Below are 11,828 nucleotides of genomic sequence, written 5' to 3'. Positions count from 1 at the left end.
TCATCTCTGTGAGGAATTGGGGATATTCTATTAATATCCCAAATACATTTTTAGACAAACCCATGTCCTGACAAACCTGACGTCCTTCACGCCAGTGATCTGCATACCTCGTTTTGAATGCAGCAATAGTGAACATTGTCCATTGTCCAAGCTTTTCCAAGGTTAGCCCTTGTTCTTTTTCTTCTTGTCATAGGCGGGTTTGGTCTGTGGGACAGGGTTAACAGAGGGGGCTCCTAGCTTCTTGGTCTTGGCTTTCCTTACCTTAGCCTTGATGGCCTCAATGTTGATTTTGGCTTCTGAGGGAGCTAGGAAAAAACATGGTAAAATAAAAATAACATTAAACATTAAACAGCTAGGTGTGGCTGTGTGGGAGTATGTGGTCAGGCAATGCTTCATTTAACCAGTCAGTTAATGATATCTAGAAGAATCATTTCAAAGTGCATCAAATCATTTTATTATAATAGAATGTTTCTGAACACCTCTATATTCATATGGAGTATAATATTTGTGTACACTCATTACTATTCACGATTCATTCAGGGTTATCCGTCATCACTCATTACTATTCACGATTCATTCAGGGTTATCCGTCATCACTCATTACTATTCACGATTCATTCAGGGTTATCCGTCATCACTCATTACTATTCACGATTCATTCAGGGTTATCCGTCATCACTCATTACTATTCACGATTCATTCAGGGTTATCCGTCATCACTCATTACTATTCACGATTCATTCAGGGTTATCCGTCATCACTCATTACTATTCACGATTCATTCAGGGTTATCCGTCATCACTCATTACTATTCACGATTCATTCAGGGTTATCCGTCATCACTCATTACTATTCACGATTCATTCAGGGTTATCCGTCATCACTCATTACTATTCACGATTCATTCAGGGTTATCCGTCATCACGGTAGCGTCCACATTATCCATATCATGAAAGCAACAACCAAAGTCTAGGAGGAAGGGTAGGCCAGCTGATAAAGATGAGTCTTAAGGCCGGCTTTAAAAAGCCCCAACTATGTGGGGAAGAGAGTTTCAAAAGATCTGTAAGTGGGAGGAAAGGGCCTGGTTGCCTAACTGGTGTGGGACATGAAGCAGTCTGGCATGGCTTGAAGGAAGTGGGTGCAAAGGTCAGGTGGAGAGAAGGTAGTTAAGAACATAATTATTCAAATGATTCACTGTACCTTTGTTGGTCTTCTTCATAACAGGTTTCTCCTTAGGAGGAATAAAGGCCCTGTTTCGCTCCTCTTGCCTCTTAGACAACACCTCGGCTTGTTTCACCTTGGAAACACAGACACAATCAGGCATAGGACAAATGGATTTGGCACAGTAAATCCTGTTGTGTGTCTTTTGAAGGTCATTAGTTTCTCATGCAATGCTATACAAACAGTAACTGGTGCATAGCTATCAAGTCCAGTGATGGTTGCGTCTTTTGAAGGTCATTCGTTTCTCATGCAATGCTATACAAACAGTAACTGGTGCATAGCTATCAAGTCCAGTGATGGTTGCGTCTTTTGAAGGTCATTCGTTTCTCATGCAATGCTATACAAACAGTAACTGGTGCATAGCTATCAAGTCCCGTGATGGTTGCGACACCTAAGGACAAAGCTGTGTCAAGTAACAGCTACGTGATAACAGCCAAGTGATATCCATGGTTACCTTTATCTCTTCCATCTTCTTCCTCTTCTTAACACTCTCTCGAAGGAAGAACTCTCCCGTTGCCAGTTCCTTGTCAATCTAGACAACCAGGAAACACAACAAAACAGTGAATCCAGGAACATGGGTATGAACAAGCTTAGTGATAGGTTTAGTGATGGATGGGTTATATCAAGTAGTTATAGACCAAGTCATCTGTTGATGTTAGGCTCTATGGCTGTTGTATGTTATAGTACAAGGATGATTAAAAAAGATTGGGAACTTCTAAGCAATTTGCGGGCCGGAAAAGGGGCAGTTTAAAATATATTCATAAGACGCTCAAGAGTGGTCTGGAGTAATCATTTCCAGGCTTGGAGTAATCATTTCCAGGTCTGGAGTAATCATTTCCAGGCTTGGAGTAATCATTTCCAGGCTTGGAGTAATCATTTCCAGGCTTGGAGTAATCATTTCCAGGTCTGGAGTAATCATTTCCAGGCTTGGAGTAATCATTTCCAGGTCTGGAGTAATCATTTCCAGGCTTGGAGTAATCATTTCCAGGTCTGGAGTAATCATTTCCAGGCTTGGAGTAATCATTTCCAGGCTTGGAGTAATCATTTCCAGGCTTGGAGTAATCATTTCCAGGCTTGGAGTAATCATTTCCAGGCTTGGAGTAATAATTTCCAGGCCACTCTTGAACTTCTAAAACTAAATAGAAATTACGCAGAAATAATGGACTCTTTTTTTTTTAAGTGCCCTTTTCCAGCTCGCAAATTGCTTTTTGACTTACAAATCAGTTTTAAAAAATCTGTGCCCTCCGCTGAATTTTGAAATCCCAATGTGGGCCTGGAGCCAAAGTTATTACACACCCCTGTTACAGTATGTGGAAGAGGACTTGTCAATGTCCTGTGTTATCTTGAAACTGAACTTTAAAAATATATATTTTTTATTGTACTGTGCTTGCACTTTGTATGCTACGTTTGACGTGCCATCTACATGAAGATTAGTATACTGGGCTGACATGTATGACACAGGAACCGATACAAATAAATATATCATGCCTGTGTGGGGGTTCTGACCCACTAACCTGGCTCTCAGGCTGCTGCGGGGGGAGGCGGTTCTGACCCACTAACCTGGCTCTCAGGCTGCTGCGGGGGGAGGCGGTTCTGACCCACTAACCTGGCTCTCAGGCTGCTGCAGGGGGGAGGCGGTTCTGACCCACTAACCTGGCTCTCAGGCTGCTGCGGGGGGAGGCGGTTCTGACCCACTAACCTGTCTCTCAGGCTGCTGCGGGGGAGGCGGTTCTGACCTACTAACCTGGCTCTCAGGCTGCTGCGGGGGGGAGGCGGTTCTGACCCACTAACCTGGCTCTCAGGCTGCTGCAGGGGGGAGGCGGTTCTGACCCACTAATCTGGCTCTCAGGCTGCTGCGGGGGGAGGCGGTTCTGACCCACTAACCTGTCTCTCAGGCTGCTGCGGGGGGAGGCGGTTCTGACCCACTAACCTGGCTCTCAGGCTGCTGCGGGGGGAGGCGGTTCTGACCTACTAACCTGGCTCTCAGGCTGCTGCGGGGGGAGGCGGTTCTGACCCACTAACCTGGCTCTCAGGCTGCTGCGGGGGGAGGCGGTTCTGACCCACTAACCTGTCTCTCAGGCTGCTGCGGGGGAGGCGGTTCTGACCTACTAACCTGGCTCTCAGGCTGCTGCGGGGGGGAGGCGGTTCTGACCCACTAACCTGGCTCTCAGGCTGCTGCAGGGGGGAGGCGGTTCTGACCCACTAATCTGGCTCTCAGGCTGCTGCGGGGGGAGGCGGTTCTGACCCACTAACCTGTCTCTCAGGCTGCTGCGGGGGGAGGCGGTTCTGACCCACTAACCTGGCTCTCAGGCTGCTGCGGGGGGAGGCGGTTCTGACCTACTAACCTGGCTCTCAGGCTGCTGCGGGGGGAGGCGGTTCTGACCCACTAACCTGGCTCTCAGGCTGCTGCGGGGGGAGGCGGTTCTGACCCACTAACCTGTCTCTCAGGCTGCTGCGGGGGAGGCGGTTCTGACCTACTAACCTGGCTCTCAGGCTGCTGCGGGGGGGAGGCGGTTCTGACCCACTAACCTGGCTCTCAGGCTGCTGCAGGGGGGAGGCGGTTCTGACCCACTAATCTGGCTCTCAGGCTGCTGCGGGGGGAGGCGGTTCTGACCCACTAACCTGTCTCTCAGGCTGCTGCGGGGGGAGGCGGTTCTGACCCACTATCCTGGCTCTCAGGCTGCTGCGGGGGGAGGCGGTTCTGACCTACTAACCTGGCTCTCAGGCTGCTGCGGGGGGAGGCGGTTCTGACCCACTAACCTGGCTCTCAGGCTGCTGCGGGGGGAGGCGGTTCTGACCCACTAACCTGGCTCTCAGGCTGCTGCGGGGGGAAAGGCGTGTACTCCTTCTTTGTCGTCTTTTTCTTAGGCTCCTTGCGCTTGGTCAGGTTCTTGTGTCGGAAGTTGGGTAGGAATCGCTCCCAGCTCTGCAGCCGCAGCTCGGGGTCCTTGGACAGCTCGCGCTTGATCATGAGCGTCTGCGGCCGACCCCAATCGAACGGTCGCAAGAGGAAAGAGGGAGAAAGGTGTTGGAAGAATTAACTTGGATTATTGAAACGGAGGGCGGTTGAAGTCAGACGACATGCTGGTAACTACATGGCAAAGCTCCAGAAATGGAACTGGCTTGAACTACTGCATCATTTCTGGAGCTTTGCCATGTAGTTACTATATATATATATATATATCCCTTGTTCTTTTTCTTCTTGTCATACACACCCATTGATTCGTGAAGAGTATAATTCGGCAGAACCCAAAATATAAGATTGTTTGTAAACAATATCATTGTAAACAAACACGGTGTAGCTTCAACAAACATCTTTAAACTATAATTTTGACATCTTGGATCAGTCCTTGCATCCATAGCCGTCTATGAATTTGAGTGGTTACATTTCTCAAAGGCCCATCCCTCATGGGATTTAAAGGATTGCTCCTTTAAATCCCTTGAGCCACAGCATTAAAGAAGCAACACCTCACATTTTTGATTTATTTGACTGCTTAGAAACGCCTAAAATAGCTTAAGTATGGCTTCCTCCCTGACCATATAAAAAAAAACAGTTTTGTTTTGCTAAGATTTTGGTTATTGTTGACAACCTCGTGTACGAGAGCCAATCGGAATAAAGGAATTTGTAAACTGTCCAAACACGATAAAAAACTTGAAAATAAGTTATGACAGATAGAATAAGTCGGTCTGGAGCATGTTGTTCTCAGCTGTCAAGGAACTTCAAACTTCCCCTTTTGGGATCATGGTAAGTTCAAGTCATCTATTCTAAAGGACTCCAGTTTGTTTTGGACTTCCTCTGTGGCGTCAACAAAAACCCCACATCCTCTTACATAGAACAGTGTCGGTTGCTTTAAGTTTACCACGAACCATGACAAAGTGCCACATAGACCACCTTTCTCCTCCTCATTGGATGTGGAGGAGAAAGGTATCACTTACCTTGATGTTGTAGATGGGGTGGATGTTCTTCATGGTATCCAACACCACTTTCCGTACCTACATACGAAAAAATAATATTTTAGCAGATAATAATTGAGTCACTCAAAGCACAAAAAACAATTATTGCTCACTCCAGGGAAGTTTAATATACTCCCCCCCCCCCCCCCCCAATTTCGTGATATTAAATTGGTAGTTAGTCTTGTCCCGTCGCTGCAACTCCCCTATGGACTCGGGAGAGGCGAAGGTCGAGAGCCATGCATCCTACAAAACACGACCCTGCCAAGCCACACTGCTTCTTGACACACTGCTTGTTAATCCCGGAAGCCAGCCGCACCAACGTGTCAGAAGAAACACAGTACAGCTGGCGACCGGGGTCAGCTTGCAGCGCCTGGCCCGCCACAAGGAGTCGCTAGAGCGCGACGGGAAAAGGAAACCCTCCCCTAACCCGGACGACGCTGGGCCACATTCTCATTTACAGCAACAACCAGCGGAATAGTAACAGGGGAGAGACATTAGTCAATTGGAGGCTGGGGATGATTAGGTGGCCATGATAGTATGAGTGCCAGATTGGGAATTTAGCCAGGACACCGGGGTTCACCCTTACTCTTATGATAACTGCCATGGGATCTTTAGTGTCCACAGAGAGTCAGGACACCCGTTTTATGTCCCAATCCAAAAGACTGCACCCTACACAGGGCAATGTCCCCAATCACTGCCCTGGGGCATTGGGATAAAAAAAATGTAAACCAGAGAAAAGAGTGCCTCCTACTGGCCTTCCAACACCACTTCCAGCAGAATCTGGTCTCCCATCCAGGGACCGACCAGGAACAACCCTGCTTAGCTTCCGAGGCTATAGTGATAGTATGCATCTGAAAGGGATTTATTACCATCAATTGAAACATTTGTACGGCCTAATCTCCCTATGGAGAGGTGGGCCTAAGCCAATTCAATAAATTATTTGTTGCCATAGCAGAAATGGGCACCTGATGAATTCAACAGGCTTATTTCAGTGGTTCCAGTGTGTGGTTAAGAGAGAGAGCAGCATAGTGCTCAGTAGGGAAAAAGCATTTAGAAACGTAATGAAATGGAGAGGTACTACCTAAAAACACATATTTGCCTTACAAAATGTTTTGCTATGGTATACCCTACTGAACATGGTCCTGATTGAGGAAATCAGCGCTTACCTCTTTGAGGCCGTTGAAGGGTCCCAGGGCTGACACAGTGTTCCCCTGCACCATGACGTAGCAATTGGTGAGCAGCTCCAATGCCTGAGGGGGAAACAGGTTAGATAAATGCCTGTAAGAGGGAGGTTGAATGTGTTCCACGGAGAGCAATCTCCATCCGCCGAGAGTACCGCTACTACGACCGCCGACAGTACCGCTACTACTGAACACCTGCACTGCCTCTCCGCACCTTAGCACAGACATACTTGCTGATACCAGACTTTTTTACTACTGCACAATTGAAACACTTGCCCTCCAATCCCCCCTTTCTCTGATACATGTGTAAATATTTGACTATAAATTGGGCCTTCCTGTATTATACTTACGCTAAATAGTTTATTCTATTCTACTGAGCCATTTACATTGTTTGTATTCTGATCTTTTATTATTGTTGTTGTTGTTGTTGTTGTTATTGTTGTTGCACTGTCGTGAAGGAACCTGCAAGTAAGCATTTCATTGGATGCTGTATACCATGTGTATCCTGTGCTGTTTACCATGTGTATCCTGTGCTGTTTACCATGTGTATCCTGTACAGAAGACCAACAAAACTTTAAACTTCTTACTGCACAGTGCTTCTTACTGCACAGAATAATTTCCCTCTCCATATCCCCTACAAGAGTAAATATACTTACTTTGAATAAGTGCTTTTACTTTTATATTTATTTTGCACATTCTCTCCAGCTATATACTGTCCTCATTTTTTCTTCTACTTATTTGAATTCAATATTTTTGTTGTAGCACTGTTGAGAGGAGAGCTTGCAAGTAAATGTATACACCCTGTGCATATGACAAATAAACTTTGATTTGATGAGCTGACTGATTCTGAAACGTTGGGAGGTGTTAATAACACTATGCTGCCACCTAGTGACGCTAACATCTAAACACAAAACTACTATGTATCACATTGAACGCTCTCCCTGGCTGCATGGTTGAACAAGACGCACCTTGAGTGTAGATCCTTTAGGTCCGATGAGTCTCTGCCTCCTCTTCACAAACCGTTCTCTGGTTCTGACCAGCGTGCCAATTTTGATGATGTCACACGCCATGTCATCCTCCAAAATACGCACGGCCTAAAGGTGGAAGACAGAAGAAAACATCAACCAAATGAAGATGCTTGTACTGGTTTCTTTCTTTGGGGTAAGTATAGAGTTTTGACTATTCTTCCACATTATCAGGATCATTGTTGGAAGTTCAACTATGAATTGATGAACAAGAGAGCATGCCTACCTGCTCAAAAGGCACACTTCTGGCCAACAGCTTGATGAGGTCCCGTGCCCTCACAACGGCATATGGGTCAAAGGTCTTTTTGGTGGTGCAAACAGTGATGCTGCCCTCGATCAAATCCAGGGTGGCCTTGATGTGCTGTTGATGAGGAAGAAAAGAACATCAATGTTTTGGACAATTTAAAGGCTGTGTGCCTAAATCTAGGAGAGGATCATTCATCCTCACATGGCTACATATCTGCATGTTCACAGACACCTATACACGGGCTGATAAGAATGGATCAACTCTTGTCAACATGTAACATTACTCTTAAAGCTGGAACCCTTAATGGTGAAACTACCTTGTCACATTGTGATCTTACAACACATTGTGATCTTACTGCAAACAAAAATGTCCCCCTGAGACATCATTGCACAGTCCAGGGGAGGCTGCTGATGGGAGGACAGCTCATAATGGCTGGAACAGAGTGAATGGAATCACACATGGAAACCATGTGTTTGATACTACTCCAACCCAACCATTACCACAAGCCCATTCTCCCCAATGAAGGTGCCACCAACCTCCTGTGTTGCACATGCTATAGAACAGCAGAATACGTACTGCCATTTCTTACCACCGCTCGACACACCTCTCCTCTGTTTCATCCACAAAACAAAAACAATAACATAGGCGCTGGTCCAGACAGTGACACCACAGACAGATTAATGAGCCAGATATTTCACCGGATGTGTAAATGTGAAGCATCCAGTTGGCGTTGCTACAAGGGCTGGGCGGTATACCATATTTCATGATATACTGTATTGATGCAGGGACCGGTTTGGGTTTTTACTTTACCGAATGTTTGGTTTGTTAAATGTGATACACCATGTGTAATGTCAATTTTTATAATTCACTTCGCTACTTGAGTCATCTCGCTCCACTTTCTCTCCGTGCCATTTTCCACACAGACCTTGTCACTCAAGGAGCACATTTGATGTTCCTCAACCACGAGACACTTACCTTCAGTCTGCATGGTCAATGTATCAATGTTGATGAAAACAATGCTTTTCACTTTGCTTCTTAATAATAATCCACTAGCGTTCTATAATGACACTATTATTTTGTGTTTCTTACATCAGCAAACAGCTAGTCTGTCTTTTCTTAGCAAGTTGCCCTAAATCTTGAGACAGTAATTGTTAGCCACTAATGCTAATAGCTAGCTAATAAAGACACAGTATGAGCAAACGTAGCTACCTAACACAGCCTGATAATACCAGTGATGGTGTAGACCTAAATCAGCATGTTGTTTGTGCAACAGTATATTCTAAATCAAAGAGGAATATGCAAAGCAAGAATATGTTAGCTACATCAAGTAGCTAAGAGAACACATGAAATGTAGCCAAAGCTTTGGGGTCCCCTAGGAAACACTTACTAACAATTTAGTTCCTACCCGATCACAATAACTCCTCCCGGGCATTTTAATTCGTTGTCATCTCAAACACTGTATTCAAAGTGCCCACTATTATAATCTAACTATAGAATTAGAATAGTCATTATATTTCCATGATTCCAACAGTTTTGCTCTAATTCGCAAGTCACATCGCAATTGCAACATTTGGTTAAAAATACATCCTAGATTATTTGCCCATATCGTGCAGCCCTATGTGGCAGTGTGGAAATTATCAATTGAGCAGTGGTGTAAAGTACTTAAGTAAAACATACTTTCAAGTACTACTTAAGTAGTTTTTTGGTATCTGTCCTTTACTATTTTTTTTATTTTTTGACAACATTTACTTTACTACATTCCTAAACAAAATACTGTACTTTTTACTCCATACATTATCCCTGACACCTAAAAGTACTCGTTACATTTTGAATGCTTAGCAGGACAGAAAAATGGTCCAATTCACGCACTTTAAGAGAACATCCCTGGTCATCCACTGCCTCGGATCTTGAGGACTCACTAAACACAAATGCTTTGTTTGTAAATTATGTCTGAGTGTTGTAGCCCCTGGCTATCCATACATTTTTTTTAAAACAAGAAAATGGTGCCACCTGGTTTTGATAATTAAGTTAATTATATCAATTACATTTCCTTTTGATACTTAAGTATATTTAAAACCAAATACTTTTAGACTTTTACTCAAGTAGTATTTTACTGGGTGACACTTTCACTCGAGTCACTTTCTATTTACGCATCTATACTTTTACTCAAGTATGACAATTGGGTACTTTTTCCACCACTGCAATCGAGTGCAGGAAATGCAGAAATGATAAGTGCTGAAATTTGTTTTGGTTGAAGTTGAATTGAACAGTATAAAACAATCAGAATGGAGACCCATTGAAACCACTTATAATGTATGTGTTGCCACCCTAGGATCACTCACTACTCAAAGCAAATGTAGAACCTTTATTATTCAAAAACTAAAAAGACTGTCACACCATACATTTTTTTTTTAAATACCGTGATATAATATTTTGGCCGTATTGCTACTCACAACCAAATATGGTGATCAGAGGAAGCCCACAGCCCGGCAGTGTGAGATGATGGAGCGAGATGGATTTTGTCCGACATTCTGCTAATTTTCTACTATTCCTACATCATTTTTTAAACGTTTTAATTATATATTGCCATTGACTCTGGAATAGACCCTATAACTGCCCCGTGGGTTTAGTTCAACTGCCCATCAGAGTCCAAATACATTTTATATTCCAATAAACAATGGAGACACTATAGCCTCGAGACATTGTTAAAGCTATAACTTCGATCTCATGGATGGTTAAATCCTTGCATTCATAGCTCTGAATATGAATTTGAGTGGCTACATTTCTCCAGCAACTTCCCTCAGCTTTTAACCAAACCCGTATCAGAATGGACGCTTTGTTATTATTTCAACTGCATATTTCCCTTTTAAATTGGCTTAACTTACTGAATCGCCTAATGCTTTTTGCACCAGTGGCCAGCATTCTTTCAGGTATGCCTCTCTATACTTCGGAAAGAGAGTGGCGAAACTGCTCTCCTCCAGTAGACCTTTGGGGTTGTCATCTTTTGTGAATGCTGGCTCCTTCCATCCATCGGGAACAGCGAAGAGTTGAGATTCATCCACTGAAAATACAAGATTAAAGCTAGGATTATAACACACCTAACGTTATAGCTAGCTTCATAACTAGGTAGGTAAATTGCATGCACGTTTTCCCATAGAACAAACGTTATTTCACTGAGAACAAATTGGTAGCAGTCTTCAAGCAGTGCTCATACTAGCAAAATAAATAATCATGAGGCCGGGCGCGAGCTACACAAATCAAGGGAAATCAGGCTTCTGCTCAGATACATGTATCCAGAAACGTGGACTATTATTAAGAAATAATACATTTGTTTCTGATACTAGACAATGTCGTTGTAATACCTTGGTTTGTATTCTTTTTCGACTTCTTCTCCGACCGCGTTTCATTCACGCTTCCCTCGTTAGTGGAGGACGCCATTTTTGTGATGCCGGAAATATAGACCGGAACTGCGTAGTTTGGAACTAAGATGAGGGTTGCATTCAAAATTGCTGCGTTGCATTACGTGCTAAGAGCGTTCTTGAAACTATATCCCAATGTGTAAGAGTCTTTGCAAAATTGTGCCACAACAACCCTTTCGATCCTTACAATATTTGCTATTATTTATCTATCCTTCATATTGATTTGTCGTTCCTATCACTACATTATTGGAGCGGTAGGTAGCCTAGAGCCTAGATACGATCAATGATTTGGACAACATTGATTCTTGGTTTTGTCGGGTTTAGCTGTACAGTGCGTCTCTACAATGTGTGTGATGATCGGTGTTCTATTGACTTGAATATGATTTGTGTGTGGTTGGTTTGAGTTTTGGTAGCCGTTTTTTAGTTTTCGGCCAGTAACCGAAAGGTTGCTAGATCGAATCCCCGAGCTGACAAGGTAAACATCTGTCGTTCTGCCCCTGTACAAGACAGTTAACCCACTGTTCCTAGGCCGTCGTTGTAAATAATAACTTGTTCTTAGCTGACTTGCCTAGTTAAATTAAAACAATTTATAATAACACCCCTGTATTTCATTTGCAGGTGTTAACTTCGCTTCGTTGGCTAATTAGTTACTGATTAGCCATAATTACAGATTTTCGACCAACCTGGCGATACCTTCTTCGTTCTCATTTCGGAAGTCACTGGTGTCTTCAGAACTCCTATAGCTAGTTGCATTGAAATAGCTATAGAAAATGCTCCATTA

General features: G+C 43.9%; 1 protein-coding gene across 1 annotated transcript; it reads right to left on the bottom strand.

Moving 5' to 3' along the window:
- Positions 1-101: 101 nt before the first annotated feature.
- LOC139404551 (KRR1 small subunit processome component homolog) lies at positions 102-11,066 on the bottom strand. The gene is made up of 10 exons (XM_071147250.1): positions 10,991-11,066; positions 10,514-10,689; positions 7,608-7,742; positions 7,325-7,450; positions 6,342-6,425; positions 5,158-5,214; positions 4,028-4,198; positions 1,676-1,753; positions 1,201-1,297; positions 102-305 (listed from the first exon to the last, which is right to left on the bottom strand). The coding sequence occupies exons 1-10, from the start codon at positions 11,064-11,066 to the stop codon at positions 163-165; spliced, it is 1,143 nt and encodes a 380-aa protein (XP_071003351.1). The 3' UTR covers positions 102-162.
- Positions 11,067-11,828: the final 762 nt, after the last annotated feature.

Source organism: Oncorhynchus clarkii, unplaced genomic scaffold, assembly GCF_045791955.1.
Source record: "Oncorhynchus clarkii lewisi isolate Uvic-CL-2024 unplaced genomic scaffold, UVic_Ocla_1.0 unplaced_contig_1658_pilon_pilon, whole genome shotgun sequence".
Taxonomy (NCBI): domain Eukaryota; kingdom Metazoa; phylum Chordata; class Actinopteri; order Salmoniformes; family Salmonidae; genus Oncorhynchus; species Oncorhynchus clarkii.
This window is presented reverse-complemented; position numbering and strand designations above follow the sequence as displayed.

Bases quoted from the DNA above. Each gene is read 5' to 3' on its own strand.
- LOC139404551 (XM_071147250.1), bottom strand. From the start codon at position 11,066: ATGGCGTCCTCCACTAACGAGGGAAGCGTGAATGAAACGCGGTCGGAG. The intron at 1,754-4,027 runs GTTAGTGGGTCA...CTGGTTGTCTAG, and splicing joins CGCAGCAGCCTGAGAGCCAG to ATTGACAAGGAACTGGCAAC. The intron at 306-1,200 runs GTACAGTGAATC...GTTTTTTCCTAG, and splicing joins TATGAAGAAGACCAACAAAG to CTCCCTCAGAAGCCAAAATC.